General features: G+C 48.6%; 1 protein-coding gene across 1 annotated transcript in view; it reads right to left on the reverse strand.

Annotated features, from left to right (window-relative positions):
• Nucleotides 1–22414, reverse strand: part of TMCO6 (transmembrane and coiled-coil domains 6) — a 93028-nt gene that overhangs the window by 28079 nt on the left and 42535 nt on the right. Inside the window, exon 5 of the mRNA XM_082255002.1 lies at nt 10140–10323. Coding sequence (XP_082111128.1) covers nt 10140–10323 — 184 coding nt within the window. The remainder of the gene's footprint in view (nt 1–10139; nt 10324–22414) is intronic.

Below are 22414 nucleotides of genomic sequence, written 5' to 3' on the forward strand. Positions count from 1 at the left end.
TTTCCAGAAACAAAGAATTCTTGTTATGCAATACCAAAGCTATTTCCCATTTATAGAGCAGGTCTAACTAGATACAGTTCAAGTGATGTTTTTGAGGCATGTGCCAAACCACAGAACCAACTTAACACAAATGTTTTTGTCTTACAAGTTGTTTAACACCAGGATGTATCTTTGCATTTTGCCTTGCAAGGTACAAGAGTAATATTACCAAGCAGATGCAAGCAAAGCCAACAGAATACTGGCATGTATAAAAAAAGGGGATTATTCTCCCACTCTACAAGACTCTGGTCCGGGCCAGAGGCGTAACTAGAACCTTCAGGGCCCCGATGCAAGAAACCATGAAGGGTCCCCTGGACCCCTGACCGGGGCCCTTCTCTTCAAACCAGGGGCTCTTCCCACTGATCCTGGGGCCCTTTACTCTTGTTTCAGGGCCCTTTATTATGGTCCCGCAGCGGGACCCTTTCGCAAGTTCTGCAGTGGGCCCCCTTCCTGCCATCTTGGGGCCTCCCCAGGGTGGTGGAATGCCAGGGCCCATGTGCAAGTGTGACCTTTGCCATCCTGGAAGTTCACCCACTGGTGTCAGTAGTTTTTATTTTTTGGTAATTTAACTGTATTATTTTTTTATCATTTTTTTTTTCTTTACAATGTCATTGACTATGACTCTGTCCATTCAGAAAAGGAAGGAGCTGGTAAATTACATATTTACCGACCCCTTCCTGGTTCTCTATTGTGACACATCGCCGGCAGCAGCCGGCAGGAGAGGGGAGGGAGCACGGGGGGGGGGCAGAGGAGCACACAGGGGCCCATAGACAGCAGAACACAAGTGAACTATATAGGAGGAGTGGCAGGGGCAGCCTACAGAGGAACCAATCTCCTCCATTTTCCTCCTGCAGCTAAAGGAGAAAAAATGTATTTTTGACTTACCGTAAAATATTTTTCTCTTGGGTTCATTGACGGACGCAGTCCTCTGATGCAAGAAACCATGAACCGCCCCCTACAGGAGTAGGACACTAGGCAGAAAAAAAATTTCTGGCTACGCCTTAGGCAGTCCCTGGGGGTATACCCTCTCTCTTACTGCATAGGATGTCAGTTTTGTATCAAAGCAGTGTCAGAGAAAAACACACCAACCCACTCAAAAAATAGAGGGGCGGGTACTGCGTCCATCAATGAACCTAAGAGAAAAGGGATTTTACGGTAAGTCAAAAATCCAATTTTCTCTATCGTTCATTGACAGACGCAGTTCTCTGATGTATATTAGTAGGGACGTCCCAAAGCAGTACCAAAATGAGGGGTGGGAACCAGAACACAGAAAAAAACAGTCCCCCAAGGCCAACATAGCCAACCAGGACACCTCAGAACAACCAGATGAGGTCCACCTAAAAAAAAAAAAAACTGAAAAAAAAACACCCTCAAGGAAAGCCAAGAGGCCCCCTAAACTGCAGCTTGCAAAACCTTGCGGCCAAAGGAGGCATCTGCAGATGCCATCACATCCACCTTATAAAATTTGGTAAAGGTGTGAACAGACGACCAAGTTGCTGCCTTGCACACCTGAAGCACAGACGCCTGATGGCGAAAAGCCCACGAAGCACTAAGCGTCCGAGTAGAGTGCACCCTGACAGGGAAGGGGGAACCTGACCCCTAATGGAATAAGCCTGCACCACTGTCTGTCTGATCCATCTGGAAATAGTCGCAGCAGGCGCAGGCAGCCTCTTCTTTGGGCCATCCGTGAGCACAAAGAGCGAGTCAGACTTGTGAAAAGACTCAGATGCCAAATACACCTTAAGCGCCCGAACAACATCCAGTAATTCCTTAGGATGTTTTCGCTTAGGACATAAGGGAGGTAACACTATGTCCTCATTTAAGTGAAAACTGGAAACCACCTTCAGCTGGAAGGATGGATCCAGCCGAAGTACCACCTTGTCCCTGTGAACCACCAGATAGGGAGAATGACAGGACAGCGCTGCCAGTTCCGACACCCTGCGCGCAGAAGTGATAGCCACCAAGAGGGCCACCTTCTGAGACAAGGTAAGCAGGGGACCTCCCGAATATTCTCAAAGGGAGGCCTCTGGAGAACCGACAGCACCAAATTAAGATCCCATGGCGGTAGCGGAGGTCACACCGGAGGCACCAAGTGTCGCACCCCATGGATGAAACTACGCACCAGGGAATGGGCGGCCAATCGCCTCTGGAAGAAAATAGCCACGGATGAGACCTGACCCTTGATAGTACTTAAAGCCAACTTTTGATCAACTCCCCGTTGAAGGAAGGCCAAGATCCGAGCCACAGAATAGGAGCGAGGGTGGATCCCAAGGGACTCACACCACGCAATGTACGACTTCCACGTACCATGATAAATCTTCCTGGAAGTCGTCTTCCTCGCTTTCAGCAAAGTGGGAATCACTGAGGCAGATAAACCCCTGTCCTTAAGCACCTGGCTTTCAACAGCCAAGCCGTCAAAGCCAGCTAATGTAAAGCAGGATGGAAGATAGGCCCTTGAGAGAGCAGATCCACCCTGAGAGGAAGTCTCGACGGGGCGTCTGCGACTAGCCTGACCAGGTCGGCGTACAAGGCGCGACGAGGCCAGTCCGCAGCCACAAGAATGACCGGAATCCCTTCTGCCTCTATCCTGCGAAGAAGTCTCAGCAGCAACTTGAGAGGAGAAAAGGCATATATCAGCTGGTACTGGCCCCAGGGGGCCACCAGCGTATATGCGGCGTCTGACAGAGGGTCCCGGGAGTGGGCCACAAGCCTCTGTACCTTCCTGTTAATTCGAGACGCCAACAGATCCACATCCAGAGTGCCCCAGCGAAGGCACAACTGCTGACACACCTTCGGATGCAGGGACCACTCTCTGGCATCCAAGGCCTGGCGGCTGAGGTAATCTGCCTGCCAATTTTTCACCCCCTGAATGTGGACCGCAGAGAGAGCTGGAACATGGCGCTCTGCCCAACGTAGAATGTCGGCCACTTCCAGGGCCGCAAGGACACTCTTGGTTCCCCCTTGGTGATTGACGTAAGCCACGGCCGTGGCATTGTCCGATTGAATGCGCACGGGACAACCCTTTAGACGGTCGGTCCAGTGCATCAGGCAAAGCCGGATCGCTCTCAGCTCCAGGACATTGATCGGCAATCGAGATTCCTCCAGGGACCAGACTCCCTGAGCCGAGTCCTGATTGAGGACCCCACCCGGACAGACTCGCATCCGTGGTGACAACTGTCCAGTATATAGGGAGAAAGGATTTTCCCGACTGAAGCATCGGGGACCGAAGCCACCAGACCAGGGACTCTCTGGTCCTGTGGCTTAACCGAATCTGAGAATCCAGAGAATTCGGGTGTTTGTTCCACTCGAGAAGAATCTCCCTTTGAAGAAGGAGCAACTGAGCAAAGGGGACCGCCTCGAAGGAGGACACCATCAGTCCCAGGACTCTCATACAGGTCCGAAGGGACGGCCAGTTGTTGGACATTAACATACAACACCGCTGACTGGATCTTCTGGAGTTTTTCCGGAGCAAGAAACACCCTGGCAGAGGACGAGTCCAAGGTCAGACCCAGATAGATCAGTCCCATGGAAGGGGTCAGAGACAACTTTTGAAGGTTCATGATCCAACCGAACTCCTCCAGAGTACGCATGGTGACCCCCAAGTTTTCCGACAGCAATGCAGGAGATCGTCCAGGTAGCTCAGGACCGATATCCCCCGCTGTCACAACAGTGCCAGGACCAGGGCCAACACCTTTGTGAAGACCCGAGGAGCGGAGGCGAAGTCAAAGGGTAACGCCACAAATTGATAATGATCTTCTCCCACGGCGAAACGGAGAAACCGTTGGTGAGCAGCACAGATCGGAATGTGAAGAGGTAGGCATTCTTGATGTCTTATCAAGGCCAGGAAGTCCCCCTGATGCAGGGAAGCCACCACCGTGCGAATGGTTTCCATCTTGAACTTTTGAGCACGCACGAACACATTAAGTGCCTTTAGGTCAAAGATCGGCCGCACCTTGCCCTCCTTCTTGGGAACCGTGAACAGGTTGGAATAAAACCCACAAAAGCGTTCCACGTACGGAACAATCACTATCACTCCTTGCTGTAGCAAGTCCTGCACCACCCCATAGTGCGCTTGCAAGCGACCCGGGGATAGGCGGACATTGGAAGGGAAAAACCTGACCGGAGGAACAGATCGAAACTCGATCTTGTATCCGGACCGCACAACCTCCTGGACCAGCCACACGTCCGAGAACCGGGAAAGGCGTCCCCCACCCCAGGCACGGTTGAGGGCGCACCCATCAGGCCAACGGGGTCTTGTCTGCAGGTCTGGCGGAACCGGAATTCTGTTTCCCAGCCCAGGGACGCTTGGGAGCACCCAAGGGAGCCTTGAAGGACTTTGCCTTATCGGCTGCCCCTGAAGGACGAGAATACTTCCTGTAAGCCAAAAAGGACAGACCCCGCCGATGGCGAGAGTCCCTACCCCTGGAAGCCTGCGGGAGAAAGGTACTCTTACCCCCCGTAACACCTTTAATAATGTCGTCCAGGGTAGCCCCAAACAGACGGCCCCCCTGAAAGGGGAGTTCCGACAAGGCCTTCTTAGAAGCCTGATCCGTAGACCAACACTTCAGCCAGAGCATAAGCCTCATGACCACCTCTGAAAACAACCGACGACCCAAAAAGGGAAGCAATGTCCAGCGCAGCATCGAAAGTATACTGCAGCGCCTGCACAATCTGGTCCAACAGTTCCCAAAATTCAGGAGGGACAGGCTGGCCCTCCACGTCCCGGCGAAGCAGCTTTGCCCATTCAGTCACCATTTCGGTGACAAGGGCTGAAGCAAAGGCAGGCCGTAGCGCAGCAGAAGAGGCAGAAAGCTCATCCTCACTATCAGAGGAGGCACCTAGTGGGGTACCCGACCCGGCCGGGGTAACCTTGTCTGCGGTGGCTGGGTCAGACTCAGAGTCTGAGACATCAGAGGAGACAGGGGTAGGGGGGGTCATTTTTGCGCACCCCGCCCTCTAAAGGCCACCTCCACCCTGGACACAAAAGCTTCTAGGACCGCTGAAATCACATCAGTGGACAGTTGCAACCTGGAGGGCCCTGCGGCCTCCGTGAGGGGATCAGGTGGGTACACATGGTCTGAGGGGTCCATGTTGCACTAATAGGACCCACCAGCAAAATTTGTAAAAAATGACAGAATTTTTTTTTTTTAAAAAAAGGAACGTCCCCACAGCGCTACAGCACCCCCCAGAGGTCAGGCGTGGCTCAGAAAAGGAAACCTGAGCCATAAGCTTCCCGGGCTGAAGAGAGGGGCTCCTCCCCCGAAAAAACACCTCCAGGCACACCCACGGGCCTTCCCAGCAAAAATCCACCGCAAAATGGCCGAAAACCACCCCCCCCCCAAGATGGCTGCCTCCATAACTGCAGACAAAGGCTACAACAAAATGGCGCTGCCAGCGCAGCAATCGGACCCCCCCACAGAGACCCCCAGCCAGCCCTATCACATCATCCAGCCCTGGAGGGCCCGACCGAGGTCCCCCCCGCACCAGCAATTGAGCACTGCGAACGGTGCACCCCCCGCCCCCCCCCCCCATGTGGATTGCACATCAAGCACCAGCCTCAGGTAGGCCCAGAACTCTCCCCCCACGTGGGAGAGGGGGGGTGGGGGGGGCAAGGAGGGGGGGTCACAAAGGAGAGGGAAACCCAGGAGTGTGAGGGTCCGACCATCCCAGAGAGAGGGCCCGCGTCCGCCCCAAAATCCGTCCTGGGAGGGGAAGTGTACTCACCATACAAGAAACACAGGCGGGTGCCATCTCATGACAGGACCCCACGCCACCGGAGTAGGGGGGCTGTCGTCCAAATAGGAACGCTGCGACATAAGCCCAGACCCTGTCGTGTGCATCCTGGCGAGACGTTTAACTCGCTGGGCCAGTTCCTGTCCAGTGTGACTATGTCGTGGCCGACCCAGCGCAGAGCTAAGGCCTGCACGCACTCGATGGCCAGACTGGGGCGACCACTGGATATGGGGGTCCAGTCTTTCGCCCAGCCCGGCATAATTGCTTGAAGATCTCACAGGAAAAAAATTCTGGAGAAAAAAAGACTAGCTAAACAAAATCTACATAAAAAAGTACCAGGACCAAAGATTCCAGCAAGGAACTAGGTCCTCACTCCTGACTAGGCAGATCAAAACTGACATCCTATGCAGGAAGAGAGAGGGTATACCCCAAGGGACTGTGTTCATAGGCGTAGCCAGAAATTTTTTTCTGCCTATTGTCCTACTCCTGTAGGGGGCGGTATTACCCTACTTATACACATCAGAGGACTGTGTCCTTCAATGAACGATAGAGAAAAGGAGGACAGCGATTTCTCTACATGCTGCCCCCACAGCCCCTCCTATCCAGATGTACAGGGGAGCCGCACAGGCCATCTGGAGCATGGGGCCCGGTTGCAATTGCAACTCCTGTAGTTATATCCCTGATCCGGCCACATCTTGAATATGCCGTCCAGTTTTGGGCACCGGTACTAAGAAAGGATGTGCTGGAACTGGAGAAAGTCCAGAGAAGGGCAACAAAGATAATTTGGGGAAGGGAGGACATTAACTATGAGGAAAGACTGCATGCATTGAACTTATTCTCTCTAGAGAAGAGAGGCTTGAGAGGGGATATGATATCAATACAAAAATACCATACTGGTGACTTTAGCATAGGGAACACATTTTACAGAGAAAGGGAATTCAATAAGACATGGGGGCACTCACTAAAACTTGAAGAAAAACGTTTTAACCTTAAACTGCGTAAGGGGTTCTTTACTGTCAGAGCGATAAGGATGTGAAATTCTCTTCCACAAGCAGTGGTATCAGCAGGGAGCATCAATAGTTTCAAAAAAACTTTTAGATGGGCACCTTAAAGACCGCAACATTCAGGGGTATACAATGTACGGTTAACAGCAAACACACAAACACACACATAATAGGTTGAACTGGATGGACTGATGTATTTTCTCAACCTAACTATGTAACCCTTCTTTTTAAAACAAAAATTTTGAAGAGGAGGACCAAACTCACATAATTTGTGAAGTCGCTGTCCTTCAAAATGCCCTTTTCTGGACCCCGAAGAAGCCTCTTCCCCCCCCTTTTTTTTATGGTGTCTCTATTAGCTAGTCAGGTGCTATGGAAACACCAATGCATGCTATTGTATAACAAGGAAATTTGGGGACTGAGTTAATCGGAGCCAGTGGGGAAGGGGGGTCAGCACAAGCCTGATTATTGGAGTAGAGGAGGCTTAGGTCTCAGCAAAGTTAGAGAACTGTGCTCTCCGGTCTAGTGCGGTCAGTTTTTAATAGGAAATCAGAGGGGCTGGCAGGAAAACCAGGGATTTCACACTAAGAAGCAATACGGAGAGAACAAGGTTACTGTTTCATACAAGTACATGGTACAGCTGAGCACATATCGGGAATATGAAATGTTGGGTTTACATATTATTTAATGCTTTGAAATTAAGATGAACTCCAGGTATAAGGTGGGGATAGTTGATGCCACTACCCTGCCTCTCTACCTCGTCCAATCAGAAAATGGCTTGCATTTCCTGGAAAAGGACCTGTAAGACTATGTTGATGACCACAGTGGGCGTGATTACTATAGTGATTCTCTACTTCCACTGTGGACCCATATGTATATCTAAATTTGTACAAGCCGGACCAATGAACCTCTGCAATATAACCATACCTATTCAGCTTTAAGCCTTAAGTGCTACTTCAGGAACTGCAGGTTTATTGTGCTGGCTAGAAAAAGTACGCATAGTATAGGTCAGCTACAAAATCAGTAAAAACTAGTAAGGATACAATATAGACATAATATGTATAATTATAAAATATGGATCACAGTCTCTCATGTCATAAGGAGACCAAAAGCCTTGCAAGTTACTAAATCCAACACAATGCTTTAAAAGGAGACTGGTCTACTTTAATGTTAAATGTGCTTTGTCAGGCCAGTATGGGAACGCCCTATGTTATACATCCCTGCTATGCGGCAAGTCATTGATCAACTTCTGCAATCTTTTCATGTGTAAGAGAGCCTGCATTGTTCACTCCAATAATATGCTTTTGGCTTTCTTTCTGGAACTCCAGCAGGGAAGAATTAATCTACTACCACATTATCCTTAATCAGCAGATTTGCACAAGATCCTAATTATCCCTAAATACCAAGTAATGGTTTATTCACAATGTGTTTCATCCAGTACATTAACAATTTATTGCAGCAAAGAAAAGTCTATTGAAGAATGTGTAAGGCATATTTTGTGTAACCTAATAAAACCACATTTTTATTTATTGGGAGGGGAGGGGGTGCAAGCAAACATGGGAAAAATGGGAAAAATAGGGAATCAATTAGGAAAAATCTGGGTGTTTTGGAGATTGTGAACTCAGCATTAACAGGCAATGCTAGTCTGTAAATTCTAAGCTCTTGCTTTTATTTCTTTTATTATAGGCTGACCAAAAAAAAAAAAAAAAAAAAAAAACTTTGGTTAAATGTTTTTTTATAATGAATCCATAGCGGACATAATGATCACATGATTAGGAAATTTACGAATCACTCTGATTGGTTTCTGATCATCAGAATGGACCTAAGTTGTCAGAGACAGCCAAGATTGAGAGCCCCTAGCTGAGCACAGGGTCAGCTGCTGGCTTTGAAACATGGAGCGTTAATAAATGTACCCTGGCGATGGTAGACAGTAGAGAGACAGCTGTGTAGCACCTTTTTAAACTTTTTTTCTATTACAGCTATTTTGTAACCAATAAAGCATGTTTAATGGTTTCAATCTACAAGGTGATATCGCGCAACAATAATAAAGTGCTAAAGGCAAAAATGCTGTGCTGTGCAAAATAAAACTATTCAAAGTGTTTTCTTAGGGGTAATAATAAATAACTCAAGTAATCAGTGAAATAATTCATCAACATAATACATATGCGTCCATATAACTGCTTCAGATGGAACGTTTAAGTGAGGTATCAAACCAACTTGAACACATCAAATAAATTGCAAATGGAATATATAAATAAAAAGTGCTGAGTGCTAGTCCATTATGAGTAATTTCCAGTGAACAAACAGTCTCTAAAATGCCAATAATTAAGCTGCTCACGATCCCACCACCAGTGCCGGATGGCCTCTCACCTTAAATTTAGACCAGTGTTTTATCACTAGGTCTAAGAGCCGGTTCACACTACTCTGACTTGTCAGGCGACTTGGTCGCCTGACAAGTAGCTCCCAATGCTGTGCAATGGAACCGTTCTAATGAGAGTGACTCAAGTCGCTCCGACTTAGAAAAAGGTTCCTGCACTATTTTTTGGCGAAGTCGGAGCGACTTGCATTGCCTTCTATTATGAGAAGTCGTTTGCAAGCCGCGATGAAGTCACGCTGCATGGGCGACTTCAAAGTCACCCAAAGTCGGGGCGACTTTGAGCCGGATTAGTGTGAACCGCTCTAAAACAGCTTTATGATATCCTCAGATAAGGGGGTATACTCGATCTTCTTGTTTAATCCTGAGTGTTCCCTGATTGCTGCACAGATAATTTGAGCGGCTCGGTCCTCACTGGTTACCTTGGTCTTAGTCATGCAACTCAGAAATAAAAGGAAAAAGGATCTAATGCTCTCTGTATGTAAAGCATTTATTTTAAAATCCAAATAACAAATACACTCACATTCATTAGCATATAAGCCGTGCGGGCTGGAAGAGGCGTTGTATCGGTTAAGGAGACGCAGGAAAAATCATATCCTGCGGCTGAATCTCGCCCGTGGTGTCTCCGCCCCCTAGACGCGTGTCATCAGGCGCTGATGGGCGTGTGACTTCCTCAGTAGTTGTTTTTATCTCTGACATGGGCTTTTAAGCCGTGTAACAGTCTTTACCTCTTTTTAGATTGTTGCAGTAAAAATGCCATTCACTGTTGCTCACTCTAGCCAAAAAGAATTTAGAGAGGCCCTGGTCACTCTGATAACTGTCCAAAGACCAGGGGCCAAGACCTCACATTGTTCTTGAAGTGTTGCAGACTTATCCATCCACATATAATGGTGCATTCGCTTATTCAAGGTTTTATGTAGTAAAGATGGATATCTGAAATAGTAAGCTGTCAACATTTTCATATAACGGTTCATGTAAATGAAAATAAATACCGTGAGCTCTGCACTGCTTCCAGATAAATATGTCAGAAGGTAGGAGGTAGCTGGCAGGCATGCTTTGGACACAGCTGGGTCATCAGAGTGAGACAGTTCATGTAGACACCTGGCAGCCTCCATCTGAATTTTGGCAAACTGACATGTGAACAATCCAATCAAAACTCGCATGCTGCCTTCTATCCTGAGGAAAGAAAAAAACAAGTAGTCAAATAAGGAAGGCTAAATAAACACACATTACCATTTTTTTTTTTTTTTTAAAGATTGAAAATCAGAACTCTGATCTATGGATGGGTTGATCACCCACAACTTCTAATGTGAGTAAGATTCTCATTCTCTCTTATACTGTAGGTACAGCTGGGTAGATACACATTTAGCTCAGTAGGTAGTGACAAACTGGAGAGTGCAGAATCTGATGCAGCTGTGCATGGTAGCCAATCAGCTTCTAAGTTCAGCTTGTTCAATTAAAGCATAAGTTCACTTTTAAAAAAAAATAAAAGCACATTTTTTAATGGGTAAAAAAATTGTGTATTTATTATTTTTTTGTAGTAGGAGCCTGTAAAGAATTGCACCAGCGATCAGCAGATCGCTGATGCCATGCAGGTCTCCTCTACACTGTCAGTGTATCTGTGTGCCCGTACATCCCATACAGGTAAGCCAATACTCCCTGACAGGTGAGTGGATCATTGAGAATTACAAGCAGAGAGCTGCTAAGGATGTCAGGGCTTGTAGTTCATTCAGACGGACAGAGCTGTGTGTCTGAATGATGTGACCGTGTGGGCGGAGCCCGATTTTAGGGTGGATCACGTAACATATTCCCAAGGGTGAACTTATCCTTTAAGCTTTGACAAAAAAAAAAAAACCCGGAAGCTGATTGGTTTCTATGCAGAGTTGCGCCAGATTTTCCATTCTCCAGCTTTAGGGCTCTTTCACACAGATCCGCCTGTCCGTTTTTTTGGCGGATCTGAACGGTACCCCCATGCATCCCTATGGGGCATCAGATGTCAGCGGAGACATGTCCGCTGACATCCAATCCGATAAATCTGAAAAGGATGGAAACCCTATTTTCCATCCGTCCAGCGGATCGGATCGGATGAAAACGGACCGACAGTCCGTTCTCATCCGATTTCCCCATAGAGATGTATGGGGAACTGACAGCTGTGTATGCGGAGAACAGCTGTCATCCTCCTGCTCAGCGGGGGATCAGCGGATTGATCCCCCGCTGAGATAAACGGAGTCTGTCCGACGGACACATAGTGTGAAAGAGCCCTTAGGCTACTTTCACACCGCTCCATTGCAAAAACATAATAAAACACACATATGCGTTTTTACCGCGTTTCTGGTGTGTTCTGCACCTGTAGAAAAAGGACATGACCGCAGGTGCGTTTTTGCCACATGTTCCATTACAATGGGGAGGTGTTTTTTTTTTAGGCACCAAAAATGCAACTGACCAATGTGAAGAGTTCCATAGGAGCAAATAAATAGGGTCCAGGTGTGCAAGTGGAATGTGAAGGGTAAGGGACATGGAATGGAAAGGTGATCAAGCACACCCTAGTATCCCAATAACAACTGAGATATAAGAACGTGAAATGGGTCATTAGTCCAGCCGTTACTGTCTATGCCAGATGTTATATCTCAGTTGTTATCGAGATACTAGGGTAAGACAGCTTGGGTCACGACATTTGATGGACGATGTATTATCTTATTTCCTCGAGTTTTGTTTTTAAACAACGGAGAATGTGATTATACACAACTACTTTTAAAAAAACTACTGTTGGGTCCCGAGGAAGCTGTTTCTGCGAAACGCGTTGCTCCACCAGTAAACCTGACTATAGAATGTTTAAATGTATTTGTATATTTTGTACTATTTTTCGAATATCTTCTGTGTTTGTTTTTTTTTTTTTAAATTAATAATTGAATGCCTATGTACTAATAAAATACTGTGACTTTGTTTTAATATAAAATACTATTCTTGTGTGTTTGAATGAATATATGGTACAATTAAATCTTCTGCTGCCCAGGTGTGCTTGATCACACCTTCCCATTCCATGCCCTTGTTCCCTTACCCTTCACATTCCACTTGCACACCTGGACCCTATTTATTTGCTACTTTACATACTGGGGACGGTGCCGTGCAGTTTTATCAGCCGACCCTTCTCCGCACAAATTCTAAGAGTTCCATAGGATTTAATGGTAATGCATTTTTCTTCCACTTTTCTAACGCAAAAACAGAAGAAAAACTGGTCAGTGTGAAAGCAGCCTTATAAAATCAACCCCTATGTATTAACTTGTAAGTAAAAATGCAATACAGTCTAGTATAGGACCCACACTAATGAAGTCAGCACTGTCCTCCTCAAAGGGTCCTTTCACACGGGGCGGACCGTTTTTTGGTCCGCTCTCGCTCTTTTTCTTTTTTTACGGACACGGGTGACACTTGTGTCATCCGGTCCGTATGTCCATTTATCATCCCATCCGTTTGCGGATGATAAACGGAGATAATGCATGTCAATGTGATTGAGGATGTCAGCGGATGACACTGCTGACATCCGTTTTTGCGTCCGTTCCGTTTTTTTAAACGGAAGAAAAATAGGGTTCTCCTCCGTTCCAAAAAACTGAACTGATAGGAAAGGACGTAAATTGGATGTAAGCGGATGGTCATCAGCTAATATCCGCAATCCCATTGACATGCATTATGTCCGTTTTTCCCCCCGCAAAAAAATGGGATGAAAAAAACGGACATACGTGTGAAAGCACCCTCAGGAGGAATCTAGTGTTAAAGGCCAACTGAACCTTCAGGTTAAATTAGCTAAATGTATTCCAGGTGCATTAAAACAGAGTTGGACAAAGTCTAACATTTTGTTTCCTTGCTGGGTTCACACTGTTGCGAATAGTATGCGGGTTTCCCCACATCCAAATTGTAGGATAGGATACTGTGTTGGGCTCTCAATGGAGCCAGTTCACACAGCTACGTGTCATCTGCGGAGAGGCTTGCAGAAACATCCTGTGCGTCTTCTGGTCTGTTTCAGGTCCAAACTCAGTCAAAAAATTCGGACCTGAACCTGTGCACGGGGATGCACCAGACTCCCTGCTGCGAGCCGCTCCAAATTCAGTGTGAACCCAGCCACAGCCTGCTTATTATAGGCATTTTCTCTGCAAAAATGCAGAAGGACCCTTGTTCTCTTTGTGGAAGCAGCAATGGAGTGGTCCGATACACCCCCTGCAAAGTCACACATGCCTTCTGATCAGGTCTGCCTGAAGGTCAATGCATTCCTATGGTGTAAACGGACTTGTGCACGTTTCCCCACCTCCAGGTCTAATTGGGTCGGCTAAAAAGGTGGAGTGGATTGGATGTAGCCAGGTGTAAATGGCCAGCGGAGTCCATATACTCAAGATCGCCCACAGAGCAGAGAGGGCTCTGTCCGGGTCTGCTCTGCAGAAACTGCTATGTCATCTGCGAGCTGATCCCCTGCCGATAAGAAAGGAATCCACCCAGTGAGGAAGAGGCCTAAAGCCTAGTACACACTACCAGTTTTTTTTTTTCACTCAACCTAGCAGGGCTGAGCGAAAAAAAAAACTGACAGCTCAGTGTACTAACTATGTGATGTTAGAACAGCAATCTTCCCTGCTGGTCTATTGTGTTCTGACAGGGGGACAGCCCCACCACCAGAACACTTCGGTCAGCGCTCTCAGCCAATCGGCAGACCTTTTTTGGTCATTCCCCCCCATCGACAGAAGCTGGCCGAACATCTAGCTTCTGCCGCCCAACATTCGGCCCATGTGTACTAGGCTTTACTCAGTAGGGGCGTGTGGGATCACTACAGAGAGACCACTGCTTCCATATAGAGAGCAAGGATCCCACTATGCAGCTGCTAGCAAAGGACTTACTTTTCTGATCAGGCTATGACTGACATTAAACATCTTTTTGTTTTTTTTATGCACCTGTATTGTATTTAGGTTTGATTTTAAATGAACAGCACTCTGCAAAGTAACAGAGCCTGACTGGTTTACAGTGCTGGCCTCTCACCCAGTCCGAATGCTGCTATAGAAGGGATTGCATATTCTGGTATTTATTGACCTTTCTAATCAATTCAAAAATCTTTTTTTTTTTTTTTTATACATATCAGACCAATATTCAGTTTAGCTTTTTATACTTCCACCCATGAATGTCTTTACAGTCTGTTTTGTTACCACTGATGGCAGGTAAGGTCAAAAGATTTAGGCTCCATTAACAAATATGTGAATTGAATGCATTTTGAACCACATCCGATTTGCATGACATGTGAACCGGCAGCCTTCTCTATGGAGGCTATTTACATATATGCGGCGCAGAGGCAGTGCCCATTCACTGCAAATTGAGAAGGAGTCCTATGTGTTTTCGGAGCACTGCTGTGCAGTCCAGATGCAAATTCCCGGCTTTTGCACTCTATAGGAACGCATCTGAATCGCACGTCATCAGTTTAACACAGGAATTGGATCGAGAGAAAAAAAAAACAGCACGGGGTGCCCCCCAATCCATACTAGGCCCTTCCGAGTTTGGTACGGATTTTAGAGGAACCCCACGCCTAAATTTAAAAAAAAACACCAGTGTGCCCCCCCCCCAATATCCATACCAGACCCTTATCTGAGCATGCAGCCTGGCAGGCCAGCGAGTGAGCACCCCCCCCCCCTTCAAACCATACCAGGCCACATGCCCTCAACATGGGGGGCACCCCAAAGCACCTTGTTCCTATGTTGATGGAGACAAGGGCATCATCCCCACAACCCTGGCTGGAGGTTGTGGGGGTCTGTGAGCACAGGGCTTATCAGAATCTGGAAGCCCCCTAACAAGGAGGCCCCCAGATCCTGGCCCCCTCCCTATGTGAATGAGTATGGGGTACATTTTACCCCTACTCGTTCACCCAAAAAAGTGTTGAAAATAAATAAAAAAAAGACAGTTTTTGACAATTCCTTTATTAAAAAAAAAACAAACAAACAAAAAAAAAAAACCCAATATCCCCTGGTGTAGATCCATCATTAATCATGTTGCCTGCCGCCACTGCTGACCAGAAAAAAGAAAAAAAAAAAAAAAGTAAAAAAAACCCTGCTCGTGCCGAAGGCTCCCATCTCCCACCCTCTGACACTTCCTAAATAATTAGCGGGTGGGGACACCATACCCATTCTCCTGGGGGGGGGGGGGCGGGATCTGGGGGCCCCTATGTTAAAGGAGGCTTACAGTTTCCGATAAGCCCCCATGTGCCCAGACCCCCAAAACCACTGGCCAGGGTTGTGGGGAAGAGCCCCTTGAGGTGCTTTGAGGTGGCCCCCCCCCCCAATGTTGAGGGCATGTGGCCTGGTATGGTTCCGAAAGGGGGACTCGCTTGTCCCCCCCCCCCCCTTTCCTGACCTGTTAGGCTGCATTCTTGGATAAGAGTCTGGTTATGAATTGGGGGGGGGGGGGGGCACGTCATTGCTTTGGGGGGGGGAAATCCATATCAGACCTTAGGGTCTGGTATAGATTGAGGGGGACCCCACGCCGTTTTTTCACAATTTTGTATTGCTAGAAAGGTTTTTTTTTTTTTTTACATTCAGCTGTCAGCGGGGAACCTTGTTGACAGCTATGAGTCAACCGTGAAGGATGCGGTAGCCAGCTTCCCAGCCCGCTCCTTAACAACCAGCTAATGTCAAAGATGCTGGTGGCTGCTGGCTCCAAAAATTTTCATCTGAACCGCATCTATATCGCAGCTAAACCACTGAACAGCTGCTTTAGAAATTCGTACCATAGATTTGTGAACCTAGTCTAAAGTGTAAAGTAGGACATATGCATTACATCTCTGTAGCACATGCCCATTTTCAGTTTTTGTTATTAAAAATGCTGCAAAAACATTAAAAAAGGCTATCCTGCCAAAAATCCAGTGAGCTTTTAACTTTTAACCTGTAGTAAGCTGACAACAGTGCTTCAAATGCACTGAAATTTAAAGCAGTGTTGTTATTTTTGCCAGGATAAGGTTTTTTTCTGTTCTTGTCATGTTTTAAAGATACAAAACATCAAAACATAGGGAAAATGTGCATGAATTGTAGAAATGTATTACAGTATAACTAAAGGCAAAAATGGGATTTTTGACTTACCGTAAAATAAATTTTTCAGATGTTCATTGACAGACACAGCTCCTGATCTTCTTAACCATTGGGTTATACTGCCCCCTACAGGAGTAGTACACTAGGCAAAAAAAAGAGACTGACTATACCTATTAGCAGTCCCGGGAGGTATACGTCCCTCTCTGCTACAGGTACTCAGTTTTGTTACAAGCAGCATCAGAAGAATTACAACACAGAGGGGTGGGTACTGTGTCCGTCAATGAACACCAGAGAAATGGATTTTACGGTAAGTCGAAAATCCAGTTTTCTCTTTCGTTCATTGAAGGACACAGCTCCTGATCTTCTTAACCACTGGGACGTTCCAAAGCAGTGTCGAACTTGAGGGGAGGGAACAGCAAGAAAAAATTCCTACGGCTAAACCGTAACCAACCAGGTATCAGGAACTCAACCAAAAAACAACTGGAGCCCACCTGAAAACTTCACACCCCCAAAGAGGGAACAGGCCCACTAAACAGCAGCCTGCAAAACCTAGCGGCCAAAAGAACCATACGCAGATGCCAACACATCTACTTTATAGAATTTTGTGAAAGTGTTCACAGGCGACCAGGTGGCCGCCTTGCAAGTCCCTGACGCCTGATGACGGAGAGCCCAAGAAGCACTGAGCGCCCGAGTAGAGTGGGCCTTGAATAGGGAAAGGAGGAACGTGACACTTGATGGAATAGGCCCAAGTCACCGTCTGTCTGGAAATGGTCGCAGAAGAAGCGGACAGTCCTTTCCGAGGCCCATCCATGAGCACAAATGGAGAGTCTGACTTCCTAAAAGACTCCGTAGTTGCAAGGTACACCCGGATTGCCCAAACCATATCCAGGGCATGCAACGCCACTTCTCTAGGGTGTTTCGGCCTGGGACACAGGGAAGGCAACACAATGTCCAAATTCCAATGGAAATCAGAGACAACCTTTAGAAGGAACGACGGACAGGGGAGAAGAACCACCTTATCTCTGTTGACCACCAAGTAAGGTGAACGACAAGATAACGCTACCAATTCGGACACTCTGCGCGCAGAGGTGATTGCCACCAAAAAGGCCACCTTCTGGGACAGCGTAAACAGGAGAATTGCCCAAAGATTTTCAAAGGGAGGCTTCTGGAGAACTGAAAGCACCAAGTTGAGATCCCAAGGCGGTAACGGAAACCACACTGGAGGAACCAAGTGTCAAACCCCCTGAAGAAAAGGTACACACCAGGGAGTACGTGGCCAAAGGTGGTTCAAAGAAGACTGCCAAGGCCGACACCTGGCCCTTGATGGTTCTCAAAGCCAATTTCTGCTTAACCCCCCCCTGTCAGGAAGGTCAAGACCCAAGCCACTGAGAAAGAGTGAGGGTGAACCCCAAGAGACTCACATCACTAAATATACATTTTCCACGTACGATGGTAGATCTTCTTGGAGGTAGACTTCCTGGCTTTCAACAGTGTTGGAGTTAAGGATCAACCGATTATTGGCAAGGCCGATATAGCGAGGGCCGATACGCACTTTCCCCGATATATCGGAATCGGCCCCCGGAAGTTACCGATATTTTCAGGACGTCATTCTGCCTTCTTCGGTCGCCTCCCTCGCCTTGGACAGCCTCGCCTGGAGTCGGGACTAGTCTCGCGGGAGTGTATCACAGCCATACACCCACCCACAGCAGCCCGGTGCCAGCCCGCCACCCACAGGCCTTGTACCTGCCAGCCAGCCACCCGCAGGCCCTGTACCAGCCAGCCACCCACAGGCCCTGTACCAGCCAGCCAGCCACAGGCACTGTACCAGCCAGCCACCCACAGCCCCTGTGCCAGCCACCCACTACAGGGTGCCAGCCAGCCACCCACCAGAGGGTGCCAGCCAGCCAGCCACCCACAGGCCCTCTATCAGCCAGCCCTCTCTTCTGCGTCTCCTCCTTCCTCCACCTACCACAGGGTGCCAGACAGCCAGCCATCCACCACAGGGTGCCAGACAGCCAGCCACCCACCACAGGGTTCCAGCCAGCCATCCACCACAGGGTTCCAGCCAGCCAGCCATCCACCACAGGGTTCCAGCAAGCCAGCCACCCACCACAGGGTTCCAGCAAGCCAGCCACCCACCCACCACAGGGTGCCAGACAGCCAGCCACCCACCCACCACAGGGTGCCAGACAGCCAGCCATCCACCACATGGTGCCAGACAGCCAGCCATCCACCACAGGGTGCCAGACAGCCAGCCACCCACCACAGGGTGCCAGAGAGCCAGCCACCCACCACAGGGTGCCAGAGAGCCAGCCACCCACCACAGGGTGCCAGAGAGCCAGCCACCCACCACAGGGTGCCAGAGAGCCAGCCAACCACCCACCCACCCACCACAGGGTGCCAGCCAGCCAGCCACCACAGGGTCCCAGACAGCCAGCCACCCACCACAGGGTGCCAGCCAGCCATCCACCACAGGGTGCCAGCCAGCCAGTGACCCACCACAGGGTGCCAGCCAGCCAGCCATTAAACAAAAATTAGCATGTTCAGTACCAGATTTGTGTCAAAAATTGTCTTTATTTTTCAAAACTTTAAATGTACAAAATATCGGCCGATACCGATATGCGATGGCCAAAATATCGGTATCGGCAACGAAAAAACGATATCGGTCGATCACCAGTTGGAATCACCGACTCAGACAAACCTCTATCCTTCAGCACCTGGGTTTCAACAGCCAAGCCATCAAAACCAGCGACCATAAAGCAGGATGGAAGATCGGCCCTTGGGACAGCAGATCCTCCCTGAGAGGCAGTCTCCAAGGGACGTCAGCAACCAGCCACACCAGATCAGTGTACGAAGACCGACAAGGCCAGTCCAGCCCCACTAAAAATGACCAGAATCCCTTCTGTCTCGATCCTGTGCAAGTCTTGGCAGAAGCTTGAGAGGAGGGGGAGGCGTAAATCAGATGATACTGGCCTAATGGGGCCACCAAAGAATCGGTAGCATCCGCCAGAGGAGCCTGTGACTGTGCCACAAACCTCTGCACCTTTCTGTTGAGCCGAGACACCAACAAATCCACCTGGGGGGGGGTGCCCCCACCAGGGACACAACTGATGAAACCTATCCGGATGAAGGGACCACTCCCCTTAGTCAAACGCCTGCCGACTGAGATAATCCGCCTGCCAAATTTTTACCCCAGGAATGTGTACAGCGGAGAGGGCTTGAACGAAGCGTTCTGCCCATCGTAGAATGCCGGCTACTTCCAGAGCTGCCAATAAACTTCTTGTGCCCCCCTGGTGATTGACATAAGCCACGTCCGTGGCTTTGTCCGATTTAATGCACACTGGACACCCCTGAAGACGACAGTGATCCAAGCACAGCCTGATCGCTCTAAGTTCCAGGAAAATAATCGGTAGTCTGGACTCTTATAGTGTCCAGACACCCTGAGCAGAGCTCAAGCCTAGGACACCTCCCCACCCAGACAGACTGGTATCCATGGTGACCACTGTCCAATACAGGGGGAAAAAGGATTTGGCCTGGCGAAGAGCCAGAGAGCAAAGCCACCAGACCAGGGACCCTTTTGTGTCCCCGCTTAGCCAGGTCTGATTGTCCAGAGACTTTTGACACTTGTCCCATTTGGACAAGATCTCCCTTTGCCGGAACCTCGTATGGAACTGCGCAAATGGGCCCGCCTCGAAGGTAGAAACCATCTGGCTCAGCACCCTCATCCAAGTACGGAGGGATGACCACCTGCAGGACAACAGAAGATGAATTGCAGAATGCAGTTTCTGGAGTTTGTCCAGAGGACGGAACACTCTGGCTAGAGCCGAGCCCAGGGTCAGACCCAGATAGTCCAGCTTTGTGGAATGAACCACAGCAGACTTCTGATAATTCAGAAGCCAGCCAAACTCCCTCAGAGTCCGTATAGTGATGTCCACGTTGTCCACCAGAGCAGATGACTCCGCAAACAGAAGGAGGTCACCCAGGTAGCCCAATACTGCGATCCCCGCTGACGTAACAATGCTAGCACCGGGGCCAAAACTTTTGTGAAGACCTAAGGAGCAGAGGTGAGACCACCAAAGGGTAAACACCACAAACTGATAATGCTCCTCTCCCACGGCAAAGCGGAGGAAGCGCTGGTCACCGACACATATTGGAATGAGTAGGTAAGCATCCTTGATGTCGATAGAGGCAAGGAAATCCCCCTGATACAGGGAGGACACCCCCGTGCAAATGGACTCCATTCTGAACGTCTGTACCCGCATAAAGCAATTCAGTGTCATGAGGTCCAGGATTGGACACACCTTGCTCTCTTTCTTGGGGACTGTAAACAGATTTGAATAAAACCCCTGAAAACGTTCTGAGGTCGGAACTTGGACAATTAACCCTTTGAAGTAGCAGGTCTTGCACTGCCCCAAGGAGAGCCTGTAAGAGGTCCGGGGACAGGTGCACGTTGGAATTAAAGAGCCTTTCTGGAGGGTAAGAATGAAACACGATCTTGTAGCCCAACCGTATGATTTCGTGGACCCACTTGTCCTGCACCAAGGAAGTCCACGGGTCCAGGAACCAGCGTAGATATCCCCCCACCCCAGGTACTGGTGAGGGCGCACCTTCATGCTGAAGGAGTCTTGTCAGCGGGTCTGGAGAATCCCGCTCTCGACTTGCCAGACCAAGGTCGCTTGAATCCTCCAGAGAAGGCTTTAAACGGCTTTGATCCCTTGTCGGCTGACCATGAGGGACGAAAAAAACTTTGTGAGACAGGCCACTTCTACAATGAGGATCCTTACCCTTACTAGAAAAAACCCAAGGGATGCTCACACAGAAACAGATCTTATTGGACTGTACAGCTTACTCCCTAATCACCTCTGCAGTCAGGTAAACCACCTGCTGCTGTGCGTTGATGAGCATACTAATACAACACAAAAGGGGAGGAAGAAAGGTTCTCCTCAAAGGAAGTCAACTAAGGACATCTGGGTGTATTAGTGCAAAAAAAACTTTATTAATTGTGAAGGTATCATTGATTCCAAATGAACAGAACCACACACTCATGAGATAAAAATCATACATGGATAAAATCAAGGTAACAGCAATAGGGACGTCTGCAGTAACCAGTTTCTATAATTGTACTGATAGTGTAGTATTATAGGCTTGAAAACATAGTAACCACCACCGGTGAATGGATAATAGCCTGAATACAGTCAAGACTAGGCAAGAAGAGCAGTCTCTGGGACCGGACTCATCAGGGATGGATCACCTGGAGTGTCCAAAACCGACAGGCATAGCCTGTAATTATATTGTGGAGTCACTTGTCAGAGCAATAGCCACTTGGTGGTGGGTGTTGGGAACCAGCCCAGTGTGTATGGAGGCTCTGTTGATGCTGACAGCACAGTAATAAGATTAGGAAAGTTCCAATAGTGGTATATACCTCCTTAAGAATAGAGCGGACCCGTCCTCCAGTTGCATCTGATCCTATTCCCAGTAGACATCCATGGTCTGCAGCTCCAGCGTGTCTCCTACGATCCAGAGGCTCTCTTCCACCTCCTACACTCATCTGAGTTTGTTTGGGGAGGGGCGAGCCGCAAGCCGTCACCGCTGTGACTTCCACGCTTGCACTCTCCAGACAGGAAGGACTTAGACACAGCTGATTCCTCTGCTTAGTGCGGGATGTGTTGCGATGCTGACGCGTTTCACCAGCAGGTGGCGCTGGTTTCCTCAGAGCTCACTTACCCTTACTAGCCTGCGGAAGAAAGGTACTCTTCCCCCCCTGCGAGACCCTTAATGATGTCACTCAGGGTACCTTAAAAAGGGAGATCAGTTAAGGCCTTTTTAGAAGTCTGGTCCGCAGACAAAGGTTTGAGCCAAAAAACACGTCTAAAGGACCACTGCCGAAACAGAGAGTCTGGCAATCAGGGGAGCCGCATCCAAAGAGGCATCAGATAAATCGCAGCCCCTGAACCAGCTGGTCTGCCAAGTAAGCATAGGCAGGGGGGAGCGTCACAGAGTAAAAGTTTAGCCCACTCGATCAGAGTTTGCGACACCAAGGCAATGGTGAATACAGGCCTAAGTGCCGAACCAGCAACCATGAACATATTGCTGGCCACAGCTTCCGTCTTCCTATCAGGCGGATCCTTGAAGGCCGGGGAGTCTTCAACTGGAATCGTAGTTGCCTTGTTCAATCTGGAAACTGGGGGGGAGGGGGGGGGGGGTTCACCACTGGTGGAACA

Source organism: Pelophylax lessonae (assembly GCF_965119305.1).
Source record: "Pelophylax lessonae genome assembly, chromosome: 4".
Taxonomy (NCBI): domain Eukaryota; kingdom Metazoa; phylum Chordata; class Amphibia; order Anura; family Ranidae; genus Pelophylax; species Pelophylax lessonae.